The sequence below is a fragment of the Varanus komodoensis genome, unplaced genomic scaffold (assembly GCF_004798865.1).
Source record: "Varanus komodoensis strain SLA01 unplaced genomic scaffold, ASM479886v1 scaffold4, whole genome shotgun sequence".
NCBI classification, from domain to species: Eukaryota; Metazoa; Chordata; class Lepidosauria; order Squamata; family Varanidae; genus Varanus; species Varanus komodoensis.
The window spans coordinates 1,485,306-1,509,364 of record NW_025335941.1 but is presented as its reverse complement, the minus strand read 5'-3'; the positions used below and the strand labels follow the sequence as shown (position 1 = coordinate 1,509,364).

General features: G+C 40.0%; 1 protein-coding gene across 1 annotated transcript in view; it reads right to left on the bottom strand.

The window, feature by feature from the left end:
* The window catches only part of PHEX (phosphate regulating endopeptidase homolog X-linked), a 103,120-nt gene extending 87,119 nt beyond the window's left edge, over positions 1-16,001 (bottom strand). Inside the window, exons 1-3 of the mRNA XM_044442415.1 lie at positions 15,348-16,001; positions 8,342-8,410; positions 7,297-7,458 (exon numbers count right to left, since the gene is read on the bottom strand). Coding sequence (XP_044298350.1) covers positions 7,297-7,458; positions 8,342-8,410; positions 15,348-15,471 — 355 coding nt within the window. The 5' untranslated portion in view covers positions 15,472-16,001. The remainder of the gene's footprint in view (positions 1-7,296; positions 7,459-8,341; positions 8,411-15,347) is intronic.
* Positions 16,002-24,059: the final 8,058 nt, after the last annotated feature.

Below are 24,059 nucleotides of genomic sequence, written 5' to 3'. Positions count from 1 at the left end.
ATGCCTGCACCACTGCCCTTTTTCTTGAGGTTGAAGATGCACTGGGATGGCTCTAGCTGAAGTCGAGAAATAGGTAGGACTGAAAGCAAAGGAGGCTGGCAAGTGCTTGGGCAGTTTAGCTGAAAAACCTTATTGCCAGTATTAATACATTAGAACAGGCATTTCAACTTTTTGGAAGGGAGGAAAATTCACAAAAAAATGTTACTGGCATTTCTGGGCAACCCTGAATGGGCCAAATTTGGCCTGGGGTTCAACACTCCTGCTTTATCTTGAAGCAACGGCAGCTGTGAAGACTGAACAATCTGAGAGAGTGAGAGAGAAGATGTAGCCGTCTTCTCAGACCTGGGACTGAGGAAAAGGCAGGTATAATCCTTATGGCTCTTCTGTGCCACAACGGAAAGATCTCCACCTGCCTTTCCAACTCCAAATTGAAGAGGAAATCTTGAGCCTTGGATTAATTTTAGACTGCCAAATATGATCTGAGTGTTTCAGCAGTCCAGTAGTAAGTCAGTTGGAGAGCATGGCAGGACAGGTAGGAACAACGTTGGAGCTGGAGAAGAAGATTGTTCCTGTATTTAGAGGTATTGTGCAAGGTCTAGAATTTTAAAAAAGAGACAGGTTCAGGAGGCTCCAAGTTGGCTTGTCTATCAAGGGCAGCCAAAATGTGTGGAGCTTCTCAGAAAAGGCTGTTTATGATATTGAGCAGAGGCCCAGCAGAATCTGAAACCTTGAGAACTACAGTGCACTTAAGTAGTTCAGAGGTATGCCATGATGTCTCCAAAAGATGAAACAGACAATATAAGGATAGTGAGTTCTTAAAGCTTTTCTGCATTGATGTTTTAATGTTCTTGTTTTTATTGTTGCTGGGTATTATTGTCTTAAACTATTGCATACCACCTCAGTGGCTTTGTAGCTGATAAGGTGTTATACAGGTGCTGATGCTGATGATACAGATAGGAACCAGAATATCAGGACTGTTAATATGGTGCGTTCTTAAAAGGTGATTGACCATTCAAATGCCCTGCAGTGGACTTATGACAATATTTGGCAGAGAAGTTTGACTATTCTTTCCCTAACAAGAAAAAGTCTGGAAATTATTCCCATATAAAAAACAGACACTCAGTTTATATAAGACTGCTTGTGGAAGAGGGAGAAAGGTTTCCCCCACTTTACAATTCAAATACACAAAATCAAAATATTGCCTTGTCCATTATCTTTAGACACACAAGAGGTCAAATTAACCTGCTATTTTTCCCCAAGGATTTTCCTAATTCCACTTTTCCCTTCAACAGCTTTTTCTTGCTATCTAATTCCAAAGGTATATTTCAGCCAGACAAGCTGTGTAAACAATGTAACATCGCAAACCAAAATTATTTGCTGAATGAGATTTCATTGGAAATGTCTCATTCTTAAAACATTGGTTCTAAAGTCTATTGTCCATAGTCTTATCAGAATCACATTCTTGAATATCTTTAGCACATGAATCAACCCTTACCTAATCTTGAAGTCAGACAACAATCCCAGAGAAAAAAGACATGGAAAATATATTAAGATTTGCCCAGATTCAAAGTAGCTGCTGTTTGTTATCTGACATACATTTAAGTAGAAGTAAATATGTTCACCAGGGCATACTTTCAAGTAAGGGCCAAAGCAGATATTACTTTAAACCTGTATATAGAGTTGGACAGCATGTGGCCCTCTGTATGTTGGACTGCAACTCTCATCGCCCCTTGCCGTTGTCCAGACTGTTCAACAACTTTTGGAGAGTCACAGCTTGTCCTTCGTAAGCAGACATAACTTGCTTTCACTTTTACTCTATAGTGGGTGCGAGGCCTCAGTCCAAATCTTAAGTGTCCTAGCATGCTGTGGTACCAATCCATTTGGGCTCCCTGTTTCTACTCTAAAGTAAAAATGGAAGAAAATATAAAAGAATGACTAGATCCATACTTAAAGTAATGTCCGTCTTGGCCCTCACTATACATAGGATTGCAGCCTCAGACAGAAATGCAGTCAGAGGAAAAAAAACATTTCAGGAACATCCAACCACAGTTGCAGAGCAACTGTATGTGAAAAGATCTTGGCAGTCCTTGCTTCTTGCATTGTGAACCTTCACTTCTTAGGTCAATGTCACCAAACAGGGACAAACAGCTTATAAAATGGGTTCAATGCCAAATGACAGCATCATTTAAAGATGTTATCACAGTCTTCAATGTGAGAAAGAAAAATAGGACAGTCACTGAAAGTTCAGGCACATGTTTTCAGCATTGCAGGCCTGTGATTAATTGCACAGGGATCCACAAAGTTTTGCCAATAATTTTCAGTATTAGGCTCAAACACGTTGAATTAATTCTGCACATATAACCATTTATCTATATAAAGAGAGATCAAGAAAGTGTGCATGGTTCTGATTCAGGTTGGGAGCTTGAGGGGAGATTAGACCTTCCCCCCTCCCCCTTTATTTCTCAAAATTCTACCCTTCACCTCCACGCCCAGACATACAAGAGCTCTCAAAAAGCAAAAAAAGCTTCTGCTGGAAGTTCTTTTTCTTTTGTTAACTTCCCCAACCATCATAAGAAGGGGGGAAATTCAGAAAGAAAATGATGAAGAGGAGGAGGTTTCCTCTAACTCTCCTGCAGTGTGATGGTCCCGATCTATATCAGGGCTGTGTGAAATTGCATTTGTGTAAATACAAAAGACTAGGTTCAGCTACATGCTGTGCAATTAATGGAATGTGTAGTTTGATCCCTAGAATCTTCCAGTGGAATAGTGCTGAGGGGCAGGTACAGGAGCTACAGAGAAGCAGGGAACAAGTGCTGCTACAGTTCTGCATGGAAACTGGGATTCTCAGATCACAGCTGTAGCGAGATTTATGAATACCATCTGACCTCTGGGACATATCAACAAAGCAGGAGCACAAGCCGTTCATATGTCTTACCTCTCAGCTTTCCTGATATATAAATCTATCTGTAAAGCTTTAAAAAACAAACTTCTGCTTCCCACAGATATCCAGTCCTACATGAGTACCTTATGCACATGAGCAGACACAACAAGCTATGGGTTATCTGAAGGTTGTCTTATCTTCAAACTGTTCCTGCTGCCTGGGTTCATATGACATGACATGACAAGCCAGAGTAAGCCAGGCACTACTAAAAAAAATGCTGTCCACTTGCACCCCTTGATGAGCTATTGTGTTGTGCAAACCAGATTATTATATTCAAATCCATTCAACAACAAAACCTGCCAAAATACATTTGCTACATCAGCTGCAAACTCTTGTCTACCTCTTCATAGCCACAGTTCTGTTCAGAAAAAACTAACACTCCAGTGTTTCATATCACATGGAAATAAATTGGTCTGACATCATCCCAACTTCTTTCAGTTTCAACATACTTAGGAATATAGCCTAAATCATCATATAGCAACACTTTTAGGATAGACTACATTAAATTTAATTAAATATTGATATTGGGAAAGTCACACACAAGAATCAAAGTGGAGCATTAATGTTGTATAAGTAGAATAACGAGAAAATGGTCACACTTCGGTTCTGCATCTCAGGCCAAACTAAGGATAAGACAGGGCCTCTTATTTGCATTCTGTTGATATCCATGTGTTTGGCCCATTTATGTAAAGTGGGATGGACGGAGCCTATTCTTTACAGGAACTGCTCTTATGCAAATCTGTGATGTGACTACACTTTGAGTGCTGTATACAGTTCTGATCACTACACCACAAAGGGATATTGTAAAGCTGGAAGAGGTACAGAGGCAGTCAATTAAAATGATCAAGGGGTGGGGGCAACTCCCCTATGAGGAAAGGTTATGACATCTGGGACCGTTTAGCTTAAAAGATGAATGTGGGTGGTGGGGGGGATTCAAGATGATCTGAAGAATTAACTAATAGAATGTTCCAGAATTTAACCAGGCATGTCTTGTATCTAAAGTATGTTGCTATATGTCCAGGAACAAGCATAAATGAATCTAGCAACTGCAGTACAATACTACATCTTTTTTTTCATAGCCTAGATGTGTTTTTGAAAAAGTTAAGAAGGCAAAACCAGAGGATCTTTAACATTGATAAAGGATGATATTTCTTGGGTAACAATTTTAAATAATAACGACAATGACATATTTGCGCTCTGCAACATGTCAACCACACAAGGGAAAAAAACCTGCTTGATCTTTAAAACCATACCAACAGTTACTATCTGCAATTTGATCTTGTATCCTTTATTAGATCTTGTCTAATGTCAATAGTGTTAAATGGCATTACATTGATATTAAAATTTGTCCTTTAACATATATGATCCACACAAAGTGTTAATCTGTAAGAGCTGGAGAAAGGGAGAACTTCAGCTCTGTTTGGTATGTGAACATGAACATAGGAAACTCAGGCATCCTATGAAAGCTCAGGTTATTTCTCCAGTACTGTTCATACTATGTGGCAGTGGCATCTGAAGCTCTCAGAAGGAGATCATTCTTTGTGCTGTGAAGATCATCTTAACTAGGGATGCCATAGTTCAGGGTGGGGAACTCCCAGCCCTTGGGCTAAGCCCAGCCCAAGAAGATTTCCTCCAGTGCCCTACTCCTTGTCCAGACCCTACTTTCTCTCCCAGCACTAGACAAAGGCTGCTCCGGGAGAGGAAACAGCACTCATCTCTAATGATTGACTTGAGAGGACAGCAGGGTTTCTCAGTGCTAGAAAAGAGGTCACTGGAAGAGGACACTCTGCTATCTATGATCACTGCTGGAAGGTAATGGTGTGGGTTGTACTAGTGTGAAATTCGCAGATTCAGCCTAAGAGTGTTGTGCTTCCTGAAAGGAGCCGGGTTGTGGCTGAGGAGAACCTCTGCTGATTCGAGTCTGAGTATATAGAGAGCACAGCTTGAGAGTGCTCTACTGAAGAGGCTTTATTAAAATAAAACTTAGGTTTGTTTGGAAGGCTGACTCTGGTTGAGTCAGTGAGGTGTAAGGCATCAACTTTGAAAAAAGGGTTTCCTCTCCCAACACAAGAGAAAGGTTGCTTTATCCTGCACTGAAAGGAACTGCAGAAAGAAGCAAGAACAATCCCTCCATGCCAGTCCGTGCATGGCTTTGAGGAGGGCCTTTTTGCTGGGGGTCTTCTCTGTGATGGTATCAAGCCTTGCAGAGGTTAATCTGGGCCTCAACCCCTTTCACAAATTGAACCCAAGATCTTCTACATACTACTCATATGATTTATTATCAAGCGATGGTCCTTCTTCAGCGACCATGGCTTCCCTACCATGTCTAGCCTGACCCTCATTTAGATCAGGCTACAATATATCCTACTGCAACTTATTCCCATAGTGGGAAGTGCTTGTGATGGCCACACTGCCAGTTGACAATGCACCAAGGAAAACATTTTCCACTCTTCTATTTGTGTCAATAGTTGCTCAATCTCTTTTGTCGTGTTGCTGAATATCATGCACATTATAAAAGGCAGCCATTGCTCCTTAAAAATAAGAGACTGTGTGGTCACCGAGCCACCGACGTGGTTTTGCAGTAAAATACAACATAAGGAGAGAACACTCTGATTAAAATATCCTGCTTCCTACACATTTTCACCACAGACTTTTTTTCTTTAGACACACATACATTTCCCAAAACAGCTCTCTTGCTGACAGATAATTTAAAAGAAACCTACACACCTAGGTTTGCCCAGGTTTTACCCAGGAAGTCAAAAACTCTGAGGTTTCATCTTCTATTCAAGCAAACATCTTTAAGGACATTTGTGAAAGAGTGCATCCATAGCACAGGAAACTAATATATGCATGTATGTATGTATGAACAATTCTCTTAGGAAAGAGAGAATGCAGGGCTGTGTACTTTGAAAATATTTTGTACCCCCAAAAGCCAAATGGCTTAATTTTTCCACTGTGTTGGGGAGAGGGAAAATAACTGAAACAATTGCCCTCTCACAGATGATGCTAATCACATGGTTCGGGATATGCACACTTGAAAAGCATCCTTTTTAACCCAGCCCCTAATGTGTTAAGCAACGAGGGCAGGGTGGAAGTGTCAGGTCTGGAGGCTGGCTTGCTCCTCAGACCAATTCAAGGGGCTGAAAGATGCCAAGGGGATCGTGCCTTACCCCACCAAAGGCCTGATCTCCAGTGTCATTAGCCACTCCCCCCCCCACACCACACACCCACACCCACACACCTCTTTCATACAAGGAGAGAGGGACTCCACTGACACTTGGGACAACTGTTCCTCCAAGTGATACCCAACTTGGTTGTCTCTTCAGGAGAGTTGAGGGCTGTCTGAGATGCTCCTCTGTGCAGAGAGAAAATAGAGTCCCACACCTCTCCATGCATAAAGATAGGCATGGAGTCTTCTGGGTGAGGTGATACTATGAAAAGTGAGGGGGTGGCAGACTTCTTTAGTGGCCTGGACTGGGAACCTCCACAATACAAACTTGGTGCATGAGCTAAAGGTTCTCCAATGCTGCTGTAAAAGACATCTGGAGAATGTCTGAATCAAGCCAGTGTTGCTAACCAGGATCAGATTTTTGGCTCTGGAGTAGCTGTTCATTGAAAGTTACTTGTAGTCTCTTGTATGACAGAGTTGGAAAGAAATTGCTTTTTATCTGATGTGACCATGGAGGTGGTGGCCTCCATCTCACATCACTTCCTCCTGCCTTTTAACCCCACCATGCAGGTCATGGACTCACACATGCCCTTGCATGGCACTGAAGACAGCTATTGAAGAACAAATGGCTCCTTGTCACCATTTCCCTGTACCGCAGATTTAAAGATGACTAACAACTGCAGCAGAGAGATCTATGATGGTAGGGAATCATGAAACAATGAAAATTGTTGCAGAGTGAAGTGCTCGTGTTCAGGGTTCCAGTCAAACGGACATGGATTCTTCTACAGTACTCCTTCCCAATCTTTCCTAACCTGGGTTTTGTCTCTCCTGCCCCACAATAGTCTACTAGTATTCCATAGCCACTGAGCATGCTCCATCCTCACTGAACTACTTATTTAGGTCCCCCTCCACTAAGTATATTTCTATCCTAAAGATTATTATGTGTTTAGAAGGTATTTCAAAACCTTCTTTTAACACTTGATTTAACAGCTCACTCTGCTACCAACAGGTTTTCCCCACTTCTTTGAACTGTTGGCCTGTTTTTAATACTGTTAGCCACTTAGAGAGCCCCTAGAGGGCTATTCAGCTGCCTACACATTTGAAAATAAGTAAATACATAAATAAATGTGTTTCCTCAGTTCTTTAATCACCAGACTCTACTGCAATAAACTCAAGAGCAATGTACCTTTCAACTTGAGGTCTACGTTATGCCTCAACCATGGATAGATTCCATAACTTGAAGAATCTTCAGGAATTGGATTATTTTGTATCCATCCTTCACAGGCAAACCGGAAAAAATTATCACAGGGATCCACAGATGTATTTAGCTTGCTTTTGATGGCAGCAGCTGGAAAGATTCACATAATTTTATGAATGCATGGCAGCCATTATTATGAAATTCAAGCCATAATTGGAGCATGTCCAGGTTGCATATGATACAAAGCCACCTCAGGGTGGGTTGTTGGTGCAATTACCAAACCACCCACAACCCCAACATAACCCATGGGTGCTTACTATGGGTTTGATGTGCCTTATAATGTATGCCTTGGTTCACATGACGTGTTCATTTGGCATTCAGTGCTTGACATGTAATTTCTCCATTCTTTGGCAAATAGTGGTTTCCATGGGAAATTTAAGTATGAGAAATGGCATCATGTCTCAATCTAAATTGGAAGCTTTTACCCAAAGCTGTGGGAAGATCTTGTCACATTTTGTCCATGTTTTGTCCAACTAGTTTTACAAAGAGATCTATTGCCATGTGGGCCTCATGGAATTATCTAACAGGCCACTAGGGTAGCCACTCACATATTCCTGAAAGACTGGAATAACTTCCTAAAAATCCTGTTAAAAAAAAGGATTCCAATTTGCATGATATTTGCACGTGCAAATTTGCATATATAAGTGCATATTTAGAGAAGTGCATATTAATTTAAGTAGAAACTGACTTCCCTCCAGATTTTGTTACCCATACTTGCTAGGGCTTATGGGAGTCAAAGCACATCTGGAGGGCTACCGGCTCCCCTCCCAAGGGTTAAATGGATGCTTGTTCAGATAAGCAGAGTTCTAAAATACTTTTAAGGAGGAGGATGCCTTCCAGATTTAGCAGAAATGGCTTCGCTGTATGCATCAGTTTATTAAGGCCATCTGACAGCTGCAAACATAAACATTCCATGTTTCTCCATAACAATGGGCTGTGACTGTAATACAAGAAAGAAAGACAAATCTCTTACCAGCTTCGATGCATTCAGGAGTCAAGCAATACTCTTGCTTCGGGTGAAACTTTATAAGGTCTTGGCTAACTGCAAGACAGAAGAATAACATGCATTGTGTTACCTGACAAATTATTTGCTTGATTCAAGGACATCATAACCTCTGCAGCTATGGAGCTTTTCATAAACACACAGAAATACAAAAAAAGGGTGAGAACTGTCAATTTATATAAACATTTCCAAAATCCATAGTTTGTTTATTTATTTATTTATTTATTAAAACATTTTTATGCCACCCCATTCGCCGAAGCCTCGGGGCGGCTTACAACAATAATAGTTAGTTGACATACACATTTAATAAATATGCTGTCCAATTGTGGATTTTGAAATTTTAATTAGTTATAATTCAATATTTATTCAGCCGGGAGACAGTGATCTAACAGGTTAGCCTGACAGCATGTTGGGTGGCCAGCAAGAAAACAGATAGTATGTGTTACGATGCACACTCTAATTTAAAATCAAGCGCACACATTGTTCACTGTTGAACTTTGAGTGCATAGAAATACCTGAGACTACAAAAGATTCAGAAACAAGGCCCCTGAAAGTAATTATTTGTTGCATTAAAGAATAATTTAAACTGAATTAAAATAAGAAATTGGGGAAATTAGAATTATATATCCAAAGGACATTAACTCTGAGAAGGTTAAAAGCTGACACACACTTAAAAATTAGTAGCTTTTTTTCTTAGAGATAAAGTTTGACAAATATATGGTTGCAGGATTGAAACATTAAAAGGCCTTAGGAGTAGTTAAAAGATTAAGCAAAGTAAACTGGGTGCTCATTTTCCAGATTTTATCTGCTTTAAACAATACATGGAAAATCATTAAAATACTTCCTGTTGTATTTTATTCCTTAATTGTATATAAGCCACCAAGAGAGTCTATGGCTAATTGGGTGACATATAAATCAAATAAATAAATAAACAGGTGCTTCTAAGGTCACCATTCTGCTCTAGCAAGCTATGGCTTGTAAACTACAAACAACCAATGAAGAGACCCCCATGGTTCTGGTGGTGAACTGTGGGTTGTTCACCATGGTTTGTTATATCAGCTGTGTCCAGTCTCTTGCACAGTTTTACTCAAATCAGCATAACTCATATTTTTTAGTGACAACCAACACTCCACCTATACTCAGTCCTTCAGTGTGCAATATTATGCTGCCTGAACCTAGTCATGTGGCCATTTTCACTTTGGACATGTGAGTCTGGAATGCACTAATGAAACTAGTATTCTACCCTTCTTCAGGGCAGAAATACAGTCCAAATTTCAAGCAAAGATCCCTTCTTCCCAAAACAGCAGAAATGTGGGTGACACCTAGATCCCAACAGCACAGGAAGCTGCAAGCAAGGCATTCAACTTCTCAGCGGTAAATACACCACTCATAGCACCAAGCCTTGAAACAGAGTTTGAAGTCAACATCTACGATCAACATGCTACAGGGATAGATGCTCACATTTTCCTGCCATTAGCTTTCTCTTCAACAAAAGTGTGCACAAGCAGAGAAGAACCAGGAAGAAGGAAAAAGACACCTGTGTCTTTAAGTCTTTAAGTGTATTAAGTCATTCTTATAGAACATTTTTGGGGAATTTAGGCAAGGCTAGGAGAGGAGAAGTAGAAATTCAGGAAAGGGTGGTGAGAAATAGACTAGTGTGTTGTAGCCCTCATCAATAGTATACCTTGACAAATAATCAATGCGTCTTTAATACAAAGATTACAATTAGCTAAATGCTTACTGTGTAGCTGCAGTAATGATCCCAATAAAATTAGACAGAAGTGAATGGGTTGAGAGCAGGAAGTCAAGTCAGTTTAATGGAAACAAGTGAGATGCATAGAAATGTTTAATTCAAATTCCTTCAGCAATATGCTGTTATGGGTGCTTCTCCAATATCAGGCATGCTTCATTCAAATGCATCTCCCAAAAGCTTCTCCAAAATTGAATTTGTACCCCTGCGTTATGAGTGACATAAAGCTACACATTGTGCAAATAGCATAGAAATGGTAAATTTCAGGAAAGATGCAATCCTAGAAAACTTCAGACAGAAAAAAAGCCTGAAATTCAGCATGCCCCAGCCAGGACTGTACCATATTTGGCTTCTGAAATGTCCTTGCTTAACTTCTAAGTGTCCTGAAAGAGTATTCTATCTCTCAAGTATGTAATAATGGCAAGGATGAACAAGAGAATTCAAGTATTAGCAGGTAATTTGATACTGAGGCTTTGGGAATGGCCACAATTTTAAATTAAAAACAAATTAGTTTAAGCTGTCACAGCTGGGATTTTGTTTGTTTTGCCATCATTTTGTTAAGCTGAAGAGCAGCCTTTTGAGCAGAAGATTGGGAAAAGAAGCACTTAACCCTTTGCAGAAGATAGTTTTCAATAGTAAATATGCATTTGGAACAGTGCATAGAAAAAAAAAGCAGCTTGGTAAACAAGCCACTGGAAGTTTTCAGCAGGTCCTCATTCATCAGACAAAAAATGCCATCTCCAGAGAATGCATTGATTTTTACAAATGTTTGTTTTAAAAAGTGCAAATGGTATCTAGTTTGTCCCCAATTCATCTATTTCAACCTTTAGTCTATGATTTTAGAAAAGTTAATAAAACGTGTAAATAAAACCAGGAAGTTTTGCATTAATGAAGAAATAACGTGATCCTACAAACAATTATACTTGTGCATGCAAATCATTCTGTTTAAGGAAATGTTATCTCTCTGAAGTAATTTGTATTTGTTGGCAGCGATCAGTTCTCTAAAAAGAAGAGAAGTTGGAACTGTGTGTTCTGAGAATATTTAGGAGTTTATCTAAGGACCTCCACTTAATTTGTATTTATTTTTTATTAATTACATGTATAAATCATACCCTCTGCTTGTCAGGCACCTATAGTAAAAGCATTAGAACTTCACCAGAATATTAAGCATTAAAATCTGGATGGAACAGAACAATTTTCACCTCCCATCTAAACTAAAACAGGGAAGAAGCCAATCTCACACCTCAGGAGAGACCCCACTCAGGGACTGCAGTCAGAAGCCCTGCCTTGAGTACCCACCAAGTTCTCCAGGGGGTGAAACATACAATGGTACCTCTGCTTATTATTATAAATTATAGGCAGCTTGCTATGGAAGGAGGTGGTCCTTCAGGTATCCTAGCTCCAAACTATTTAAGACTTTGTAAGACTAAACCAGGAATTTGGATTTTGCCCTAAATCATGCTGGAAGCAAATGAAGCTTGTCCAAGTTTTTCCAATGTGGTCTACAAAAGTTTGCCACTCCCGACCAAAGTTTGGCATCCATATTTTGCACTAACTATAGCTTTCCAAACACTTTCCACCTCCAGTAAGCTGCAAAAATCCAAATGGAATGTCATTAGGCATGAATCACTGTGGCCACATCTTCCTTCCCCAAGAAAAGGTGCAGATGGCACATTGGGCAAAGACACACCTGGTCACCACCATCACCTGAACTTTCAGGAAAAGTGTTGGTTCCATCCAAGCTGGATAGCTGATCTTTCAGAGGGAGTGGTATCCCATCCAGAGCAGATTTTGAGTTACATTATAACCAAGTCAGCAGTAACTCTCTCTTGGCTAGCCTGAGCTTCAGTTGGTTTACCCTCACCCAGGCCCTGCCTGCATTTTGACATCCACACCATCCTTGGCATAAGTTGAAAAAGAGAGACAGAGTAGGGTATTGTCAGCTTATTAATGAGACCCAACTCCCGAACTCCAAATGCCTTCCTCCTGCAGCCTCATGCAAATGTTAAAGAGCAGAAGAGAAAAAACAGAGTCCAGAGGAATCCCACAGTCCACAAGCTAAGCACTTGAACAATAGTCCCTTGCTCTTGCTTTCTAGGAAAAAATTGATCAAATAATAGGACAAAACCATCACAGAATGACCCAGGCCCACATGTCCTTTATCAGCCACACATCCCTAAAGGGCATCATGTTGATGGATTGAGTGCTGTGAAGTCCAACAACGATACACTTCCCCAGTCTTTTCCTGCATATGTCATTGTCCAAGACAAGCAGGACTGTTTCTTTCTCCAAAATGTACCTAAACCCAAGAAAGGATTCATCTTAGAAAATCTAGAGTTGTCAACACTACTTTCCACCCATGGACTTCATTCGAAAAAGACAGATTTGAACCAAGCCAACAATTATATCAGGTGTTAGAAGCTGATTTCTTTCATGCAAGGAAACCTCAACCCATCCACTTAGGCTTGCTCTAGCAGCTTCTATAAGTCAATATCAGTGTAGGGCTAAAGGTGATGTGATTGGCTTCATCCCTCCAAGCAGCAGCAGGTCAGAACATCAGGTAGTTCAGGCTGACAAAACTGGCCACTTATCTCAACTGTCTCAGTGTGTTTCCAATATGGATTCTCAATCAGAATGGATGAATGACCAGCTAAACCCCTTGCAAATATGTTACCATGCACTTTGCAAGGCTCTTCTTCGTTACCTTGTGCATCAGTGTATAACATTCCCTTAATCCTCTGAAACTGCTCTGCTGGACTACAGTGAGGAACGGAGGGAGAGAAGTAAAATCCCTTTACTGCCCTCACTACCACAGATTATATACTATAATAGCCTGTGCCAGGTTGAATTAAACCTGAATTTTTGTCCTTCCTCTCTAGCTATTTGCTGAGGTGCTCCATTGGCCTCTGAAGCTTTATTGATTCCAGGTGTTGCATATCTGCAGAGGACATTTAGTAGTGGTCTGGGCATGAGCCAGATTTTCTAAAACTGGCCAGGATGCTGCCAGCAATGCTTTGTCCTTTTCCTCTGATCTTTCTCATCAGCAAACATGGGTCATTGGAAATGCACTAAGGTGTTACAGATTCCCCAGAGAGATGTCTGATTTTCAAGGTTGTGGAGGAACAGTGAATAAGAAGTCTGACACTAAAAATGTTCTGCAGAGTATGTGAGTGTGGCAGGGGGAGGAAGGTTCTAGAACAGTACCCTTTCTCTTAGTTCGGTGACTCAGGGAGAACATTCCCAAGCTTCAGATTAGGGGTGGGCAACCAATTGCCCTCAGGTGTTATGCAATGACTAGTCCCCTGAGCCCCAACCAGTTTTCATACAAGCGTGTGGAAGGCAGGGGAATTACTGCATCATTCTAATTCTTTTGGACTACAAGTTGGATCATCCCTATCCAGCTGTGCTGAATAGAGCTGATGTGAATTGACATTCAGTACATTTACAGATAATTCCTGAGAGCTGCTCCAGAAAGGAATTTGGTCCTTGGGATGAAAGGTGTTTCAACTCCACTTTCCTACAAGATGAGCAGAGAACTTGTGGCTCTCCAGATGTTGCTATATTCCAATGCCATCAGCCCTAGCCAGAATGGCCAATGGTCAGAGATAATGGGAGCTGAAAAGCACAGGTTCCTACCCCTGTTTTAAAGGCTAATGGCAAATTCAGGATTGTGCCTTATCTTTCTCCTCTATCATTCTTTGTGGTGGTGGAGGATGCAATAAAATAACTCAACTCTTGGAAGCATATTAAGTTACATAAATAAATATATGAAATTGTGCAAAACAAATCTGCAAAAGATATAGTTTGGCACAACCCTATGCATGTCTTCCCAAAAGTTTTCTAAATTAAGTCCAATGAAGCTTTATCCCAACTAAGTGAATACAAGAGACTATCCTTAGTCTTAATTTAATTTCCTAGGCATGGAATCCAGATCATCTGATGTTAATCCAGAGAAAATAGAATAACATGCTAAGGTGCTCCATTGGGAAGATCCTGCTGTGTTAAGAGGAAAGTAGTACCATCTGTTAAATTTCTTGCAATCTTTGTTTTGTGAACATACAGTAATGATATATTTTCCTAGGCACACAGGAATGGTTTCATTAGTGTTTGGTAATTAGTTTCTTGTCCTGCAAGGCATATCTATGCTACAAAATTGCACTAGGTTTTCTACTATCCTAGCATCCCAAAACCATCATGGAAATACTGCTTTAGTGAAGGTGCTGAGAAGTCTTAACCTGTCATATCTCCACAGTTCCAGGTTTTCTTAAAGAAAATAAATTATTTTGAAACTGGTATAAATCTGTTGATATGGCTGCTATGTTACTACATGCAGCAGTGACATTTAGTAAAGAGAGCTTGGCAATGGACTCTGCAAATATTTCAGCACAAATTATGCTTAATCACATCCATATGTTGAAGAGGAAAATTTTTCTTTTGTCTGTTTCAGCTTTAAAACATTGAATGGAGAAATTCTCCCCACCATCACCAGCCTTCAGTTAAGACACTACAGTTCATCAAGATTGCTTTTAATTGTCCAAAGAAATGTGCATTTGCTCTGTCTAAAACTCCTACAGAACATTGAGTCATCTGTAATTTTGTTGAAAGTCAAATGGAACAAGCACCCATCAAAAGGGTTCAGGTATTTTGAGACAAAAGATAATGACCACATCAGCTTACCTGATTTAGATGCCAAACCAAGGTGGTCCTTTTTTAGATGGAGGAAATTGCCTCTTTTTCCACATTTCTGTTTCTTCTGGTTAATGTTACTACAGATTTAGAATGAAGTGACCAGAGAGGGGATGGTATGTTTTATATTATTTTATATTGTTGGTTCATTTGTGTCATTAGCTGTTACGGATTCTCTTGGAAAAGTTGGTTATAGATAAATGCATTAATAATTTATTGCAGTGTCTCTCCATCTTGTAAAAACAAGAATACTGAGGCTGCAAACCCATCCTCATTTACCTAGGAGTCAATCCCATTAAACCCAATAGGGTTTATTTTGGAATAGCCACACATAGTGAACTTCTGAAAAATCCTAGAACATGGCAGGAAGCTTGGGATCCTTGAACTCTCTAATGTATTCTTTGCATGGATCCTATCCCAACACCTCATTTGTACTGCCCATGTGGGGTCGTGATGATGTGATCAGACCATCAATCAATATACAAGTGGCAATGCCATTCCTGCTAGGCTTTGCAAATGAGTGCAAACATTGAAACTTACCCAGGAAGAGCACAGTGCCAAGCAGGACCGTGCTAGTCACAAACACGCCAAGGGCTATCCGGAGAGGTTTGCTGGCAGCTCTCTTGCTGGCTGGCATTGGGCTTCCTGCTGCCTCAGCTTCCATTGGGATGGCTTTGAAAAGCCCTCTGAAAGAAGTCCGCTTTCCTTTCGGCTTTGTTACTGTTCATTCACAGAGAAGTCCCATCCATGTGCACCCGTTTTGCAATCTTGCTTATTTATTAGACGCAATTTTGCTGTCAGGACCCATTTCCAAGTCCCTTGCTATTCCCAAAATGGAGGTCAGCTTGGGAAACTACATAAGCTGCGGTATTAAGTTTCTTCTCTGACCAGGACTTGGAAAGACACACCGCAACAACTCAATTTATAGCTCTTGCCGTTTGCAAGCAGAGCACTTTTATCAGCAGTTCAGGACATAAACATTTCACAATGTTGCCCAGATGGATTGTTTCAGCAGTCCAAATTCCAGCACTTAAAAAAAATTCTTCCAATCAAAAAGCAAGATATCAGACAAAGTTTTGGCAGCACTACATTGACGGCAGTGTTTCCTTGCACCCCTTCAGTTATCCACAGACCATCAGTCCCTTCTCAGTCTAGCGACACCATTTGTTTTCAGTGAAGAAAGACATCCTCCTCAAGCACAGAATCCTTTTTAAAGCTTTCCAAGGAGTTCTTGGAATATCTTGGAGAGTTTTGGGTGGTTTATATACGACACCAAGTGCCAAACATCAGAGTCATGCTCAAGTGAAAGCAAAACAGTTATTAAAACAACCTACAGAAGGGTTTTGTTTTGTTATTTTTAAAGAGCAAGTTATATTTCAGCATCTGTGGCACTTTTGTAAGCTCTATCCAAACATAGTACATTACACTGAGGATGAAAGCTGGGATGAGCTGTCGTCCCACAGACAGCAAGGATGAGGTGTGTTACAGAACAGTGTCTGTTTCCCAAGCAAGGCCCCAAGCAAACATCCTGCAAATACAGGCATTTCACACTTTCAAAGGTTGAGTTAAGAGAAATAGTTCTCTTAAAATGTGCTGCATTTACTACCTGTATTTAATAATGTTTTGCAGAAACAGGAATGCTTGAAACTGAAACAAAAACTACCCAATATGTTAAATACACGATTGTATGCAACCTGTTTGATTTTAACTGCAGCAGCATTTGTGTGTGTCTGATCAGAAAGTCAGACACTTCCACGCTCTGCGCTGCAGTCTCAATAACCCACCACCACCACTTCAGAGTTGCTTTTTGCAATGGAAGGAAGCAGTTAGTGGTGTGAATAAAGCAATTCCTGGGGCTGCTTTCTGAAGAGGGGTGCTGGTTAAAATTATCTAGAAGGCATACCTTGGAAACTGATCCTAATCTGATTTTTCTGCCTATGAGCAGTACAAAAAGGGGACTTTCAGTAGGGGCTTTCCGAATGGGATGGCGCTTATGCTCAGAAGTAATTTCCATATTATTTTCTGTTTTTATGGATGCACTGTTTTATTATTTCTTGCTAATGTTTTAGTGTCTTAAATTGGTGATTGTATGCATTTATCTATATAAGCCACCTGGGTCCCTTTGAAGAAAAGAGGAGGGATATAAATGTTTTAAATTAACAATAATATATTCCAGGACTGCGCCCTGGCATTTGACAGCAGATTGTAGACCTCAACGTTGGCTCAAAATTACGCCCTGCTCGTGCCAAGATTGGATGCTGCCATCCTTCTCTCCCAGAGTGTTTAGCTGAAAAGGCTGGTTAAAAAACGCACACTCGGAAGAGCTGCCAACCAATTCACTTGCCATGTTTCATTGGCTGAAGTTCTCACAGGGAGCAGCTGACCTTGGATTTCACACCATCTTTAATCCTACTGCAAGAACAATCCTTACTCCGTCTTTCTATCTGTTCCATTCTGCATTTACCAGTGTAAAATGCACCTATGTGTAGCTGTGCTGATTTTAGCCTTTTTAATAGAATTTGCTAGATAAATTGTGCTGCTTTCATGCCTTCCAATAGATCAGCTAATGAATCTCAAGTGTTAAATCAGATAAAAGGTTGTTTCTTTGAGCATCTATGCTCTGCTGTTGAATTGGTTCATACCTGAAAAGAATCTTCAGCAACCCAAGTAATAGTAAGCTTTTCTACACAAAATGTTTATCGTGCACTCCTGTGCATTCCACAGTTGTTTCCATGTTCTTTAGATGACATCATGATTTTTCAGTTTTGCTTTAGTTTTTTTTAAAAACATTTTCCTGGCCAGGGGTGAGGCTTAGAGGGAGAAAAACTGGATTTTATTTCAGAAAGCAAAAGCAAAACCAAAAGTGGTTTCTACTTGTGCATTTGGGCTATTCTGCTATAGCACAATGCCACCTAGAGGTTATGTAGCAAAAAAGCAGTCAAGGTTTAATTGTAGAACTTGGATCGCAATTCTGTGAAAAACTGAAAGTGGATACAGCAATTAACAACCTCATGTAGAAAAGCTCAATGTCATAATGCCATTGATATTTGAATACTAATGTGAGAATTTTGTTTCAGTTTGGTTTGAAAAGAATATTCTAATATTTGCAAAGTTTTCCATATTCAGGACAAATAGAAGTAGATTTTTTAAAATGTAGAAACACTTTATGGTATTCAAAAACATCACTTTTTTCATGATGAGAATCATAAGTTTGAAAGGTACCTTAGATATCATCTAGTCTCTCTCTTTGCTCAATTCAGACTCTGTAGTGCAGGGTGCAGTTGCAGCATCTCTGACATATGGCTATCCAGCCTCTGCTTAAAAACCTGTAGTGAATGAAAAAGCACCACCTCCTGAGACAACGTCCTGGTTCACATTTGACAGTAGCAATTCCTGAGTTCTGTAACCCAGGATTTGCTGGAGAGAAGTGGAGCACATTTGTCATTTCTGATTTCACTTAGCAACCTGGAACTTTCTGTTCCTGAAGTATGCCATGCTATTCAATCTGGAAGCTCTAGCTTATAAACAACACAGAATTAATCCAACAATTGCATGGCTTGTTTCCTGGTTTTCCACATTCAGGTCTCATGAAATGACTCATGGACAGTCCATTGACTGCATTGTGAATTGAAATTGGAAATTATTTGCTTGCTTCATTCATTTCCAGCAAATCCTGCATTTGTCTCTGTCTCATGTAAAATGGATCAATCTATTCTGCTGCTGAGAAGAGTTTTCACTGTTAGGAAACTGTTTATTGAATTTGGCTGTGCATATGGGTGAGAATTGTGTTTTAAGTTCATTTTCAAAGAAACCAAATTAACAATATTCTATCGACTTGAGAAAAAAAGAATTAAAGGATTTGGCATTTTTACAAATCCAATGTGATAAAAAGAAAAGTTCACAGAATTACCCATCCTTATTTCTGAAAACTTGGTACAGCATCCACATTGGCCCAGACCAGACTGTGTTCGACAACAGTCCATGTGAATGCAATTGCATCTTTGGGCACCGTTATTTGATGCAATTAGCCATGCTGTAGTACATTATGTTGCAATCCTATGGCTGCTTTGGCAGAAGAGGGTCCTACAACCTTCATTCCTCAGCAAGCCTGCTGGCTAGAGAACACTGCGAGTTGTAGGACTTTTCTTATACCTAAACATGTATAGGATTGCACCCTAACAGAATATGAAAATTCTAAAACTGCATTTTCTGACATCTTAAAAAAAATTAGGGTGTGAAAGAATCAAATTCCTCAAGAACTCTTGAATACCAAAAGATGTCTTGTGTGTTAAAATCAAAAAGTTCTTATACAGCTTCAGGTTAAGGCTGTGCAATATTTCCAAATTCTTACTGGTAGGTGAAAAAGAAACCCAATATTCCTGGGTACTCTAGTTAATAAAAACTATTGCAAGAATGAAACTGGAATTTTAAAAGTGTTCATTAAATTCAACACACTCTATTGCATAGATATTTGAAACCACCCTGTTATTTTTAATTCTCCAAAAAAATACCAGCACAAAATAACAATTTTATTATGTCACTAACCAGTCTAGGTTAATTTTTACCTTAGGAATCTATTAGCCCAATATATGAAAGCCACAATTTCATTTTGAATTTTAGCAAAATGAAAACTGGTCATATAAACTTTCAGAGCATCAAAATGCAGTCTTACTTCTGGACAACTGGAATGAGAGGATTAGACTTCAGCCTTTCAGCCCATACTATGGTTTCTTGGGCTGACTATGTTCTTGATTTTGTTGATGGTAGTGTTGTTTTAATGTGAGACCTGTTTTCCTGGACAAAAGCAAACAGTAGTTCAGTTGGTGATGAACTTATTACTGCTTTAAAGATGCAGCCCAAGTTCCTGCTTGTCCACATAATACAAAGCAAGCAATAGAGACAATACCTGTCTTTCCATCGCACTTTTGAAACATGAATTATCAAGTTGACAAAGAGGCACAAATACCTGTGGAACTTCTGTGGTTCATTCCATTTATAGTGCATTGGTGCAGACTATTATGTTTGGCCTGCTGCCCAGGCTGAAAGCAGAGATATGTCAGTGGGGAACTTACGATGTCAACTGCGTGCAATTCCGTGCTTGTGCTTCACGCTCAGCACTCAACACTATTAGAGGAATGTCTCCCCCCTCCCACCCCAGCTTTGGACAGTGACAATACATATTTCCTTAGTTGTTCAATCAGATGCTGCTCTAGGAAGCAAAATGTCAGGTTTCCAAGAATGAATCACGGTGGATGTCTGGATGGCAGAACTTAGGGAACAATTCACAATATCATAACACCTTCCCAAAATGTTCAACTGTCCAAAGTATGCTTGCTTAAATCCAGAAGTGTATGAAAGGGTCTTGTAACCATCAGATATAAATCTGGGTGTGAGAAAGAGTTCTGAAGACCAAGTCATGAAATAAAACCATCCATTAAGGCTACATTTTAAGTATCTGATAGTAGCATTTTGTTACCGTCACCTTTTGACATTCACTGGAAGCGTACACACTATATATTACAGCTTTGAGGGTATCTGTTATTCTATTCATCTACTGCCTGAAAATAAGGCAAGAGTATATACCTAAAGTTCTCCAAAAGTACAACTGTTTTTAGGCTACTTATTGGCCTTGATTCAAAATGTTTTAATTATTAATTTATACAGTGTAAAATTAACCTCATTGATCAGAAAATCCCATTCTTCATAATAACATATCCACGGACATTATTCCCCAAGTTGGGTCCCTTAGGCATGTGATACTACTGTCAATCCCAGTCAGCCATACTTTTTTCCACTGATTAAAACACACCCAAAATTAATATCTGGCTGCATATTTAGGAAAAAATGACCATGAACCTGACTGTTGGGGAGCTTGTCCAGCAGCATAGAAAATGCCTGAAAAACTGATGCGTTTGAAACACACTACATATTACTGTCCTCTGAGGAAGGGCAGCGAAGATGCACATGGGCACATTAGATTTTAATTTGCTACAGGCTTCTTAAGGGTGCAATCCTATGCAAGCCCTTTTCCTTGCGAAGCAAGCATAGGATTTCACCCAATATGTACAGATATGAATATCATAAGCTTGAGCAAGTGTAGAAGGAAGACACCTGTCCATAGCCAACACTGTACTGGGAAATGTGTTTGGCCGTCCCACTCCATTTCCATTTGTGACTCAAGCCTGAACAGCTTTAATTACTTACTTACCTGCTTACTATACAGCAGGGTGAAAAGCAGGTCCTGACCGAGCAGCTCTGCTTGGTGTTGGTAGCCCCTCCTTCCACTGCCTCAGACTGGAACCACCCTGCTCTGAAATATTATTTAGTTCCCATGCTAAAATGATCATGAAAGTACCTTTGAGAAAACCCTGACTTGCCCCTGCTCTGCATGGCTCCTCTGCCCTACAAAGGATTTGACAGAACAATAGTGAACACTTCAGCTGGGTTGAGCTCCATGTGAAGTTCTACCAGGGGTTCAACAGAATCAACACAGGGAACGTGAACACATGCCCATCCGCAGCCAAGCAGGGCAGTGTGGCCCGTTTAACTTCCTTAACCCACAGCTCCAAGTCTAAACCCCTCACTGGGTCCTCTCATAAGCGAAGAGTCCAAGCCCTGAGAGAGCCACAAGCCTCCTGGCCATGAGCTCCTCCTTGCCCAGCATCATGAGACAGTGTCAGGGAAGCAATTGCCTAGCAATATTTTCCCAGTTTTTCATTATTGCCATCAATCTGAAATAGCAATAGTAGGGTTTATTATTGTTCCCTTGCTTCCACCTATCAAACACCGGTGCTCCCCCCGGTCCCCCCCCTGCACACACACACCATTTGAATCATTCTAATGAAGCTGTGTGGCCAGGGAACTGCGAGGGGATCATATTGCAGTGCCACTTGCTCTATGCCATCAACACAGAATCATTTATTGCCATGCAGAAAGTTTGAGGTTTAAACCTCAGCATTCTTTGGCGGCATTAATAAGGGCCTTCTCAGTCATGGCCCCCAGTTATGGAATGAACTGTGTATCATAGCCATCCGGTGCCAACTCTAATATCATTTAGGCAGCAGGTTCAGACTGTCCTCTATGACAGAAATATTAAATTACTTTTGATAGTTTTGCTGAGATTGTAGGAGCAGGAGCTCCTCATGTCGGGTTCCAGAAGATTCTTAGGAAACTTTTGCATAGTTGATAGCTTATTTGATTACTCAAAGAATATAACTTATGGGTATTTACTATCTCTTTGTGGTAGTTCTTAGAAGCTGTTAAGAACAATGGTATAAAAGATAAACATGTTCCAACCAAAGACAAGCATTTTTATATTTAATTTATTTATGTTTGGTGATATTTGTATTTTATCTTTGTAAGCCATCCTGAGGCTTTTGCAAAGGACGGCATATAAATATCTTAAATAAATAAATAAATAAATAAATAAATATTATATTGGGTAATTATGCCAGCTGCTTAACAGATCCTATGATTTTTATTTGTGTAAGGTGTTATAGCTTTGTAAATTTGGTTTTAATTCTGACTTTTAAATTTTGCATTGTACTTATTCAAGGTTATCTGAATGTTGTGTTGCATTCTATGGTATTCCTGTGCTGTTGTAAACTGCCCAGGGTTAGTGCCCGCGATTGATAAGAGAAATATTGTTATAGTTGTTGCTGCTGCTGTTGCTGTTTATTAGGGGGCTAGGTAACATCCATCTCAAACCATAGTGTCACTGCAAGAAGTGAATTTGTAAGACCAATGGTGTTTGTCAAATAAGGTAGTTTCCCATGAGCTGAGTTTCAACACTGCCTTTTCCAAATGTGAGAAAATGGCTACAAAGAATTGTGTCCTGAAATTAGTGCCAGATGAGGAACAGTTGATCCAATAGCAACAGGCCAGGAAAAAAATCCCATTCGCTTTGTCATTCATTCAAGGAGGTTGTATCAGAAACCTGACTGTGGCTGGGCTGAGCTTTATGATGAAGCACATTAAAATCCTGTGCACACAAAAAACAGGGGCAGGAAGAAAGAACCAGTGAAGGATCCTGTGTGGTGTGGTGCAGCAAATGTTGGACTGGGATCTGGGAGATCCAGGATCTAATCCTTAAGGTCCTCACTGGGTAACTTTGGGCCAGTCACTCACTCTAAGAGGGTTGTGGTTGTGAGGACAAAATAAAGTGGAGGGAAACTATGTAAACTGTCTTGGTTCCTCAGAAGAATTAAAACAGAGGGATAGGAATGCAATATCATACTAATAATGAAAAAAGAGGGCTGCCTTAGTGTGTGTGTGTGTGTGCGCTTTAATCTGTCTAAATGGCTGAGTCCCAGATGTGAGGTGCGGGAGTTCACAGTACAGAAGCAGCAAGATTTACTTAGAGTAATGCATTCTAAGTGTAGCGGTTTCACTTGAGCAAATTTGTGACATTCCTTCCAAAGTGACTGAATAGGAAAAAGCCACACTTTGGAACGAATGAAGGATTTGGGTGACCACAGCTCTCCAAGTGTTCTGGCAGATCTGCTTACGATAGAAAGTTCTTCCAAAGTCAGGAGGGTCCTTCTCAGAGGCAATCTCCTGATTGGTTACAAATTGTTACATCCTTTCCCAAGAAATGGGTAAACATTCCTTTTAACACAGATATAATTTTGTGGGTGTGACCAGGGGAACTGCTTGCATAATATATTCATACCTTCTAGAGAACTGACTACTACAATTGCAATGCTATTCAGGAGCTTTTGTACACTGTTGCATCTTTTTGTATCACATCTTGGCATCTTGTATATTTTTATAATTGGCTTACTGATTCTATATATTATATGGTTGGGAGGAGGGATGGTTATATATGCTTTTAGAAAGGCTATGATAAACTGGCAATAATAGTGCAATTTATACACTGCACATGATAATACTTTTCATTAATTTTTGGTAGCTTATGAACTTTGCCCATGAATCTTACATATGTTTAAGGAATTACTGCATATTGCTCCCTTTCCACCAGTATCCATGGAAAATGGTAGTTCACATCGGAATGGCAATGCCATGTGACACAATTACACTTTGCTGTATTTATACACAAAATATGTTATATTATTCTAACAGCAAACTTGAGAGCCTGTTATTTTGGTCATTAAATAGGGCAACCTTTCACAACAGAGTATGGGTTTTACATACTCAGACTTCCTATGTGTTCTTGTTATGTGCTATCAAGTTGTCTCCAAGTATGTTGACCCTATGAATGAATGCCTTCCAAAATGTTCTCTCCTTAACAGC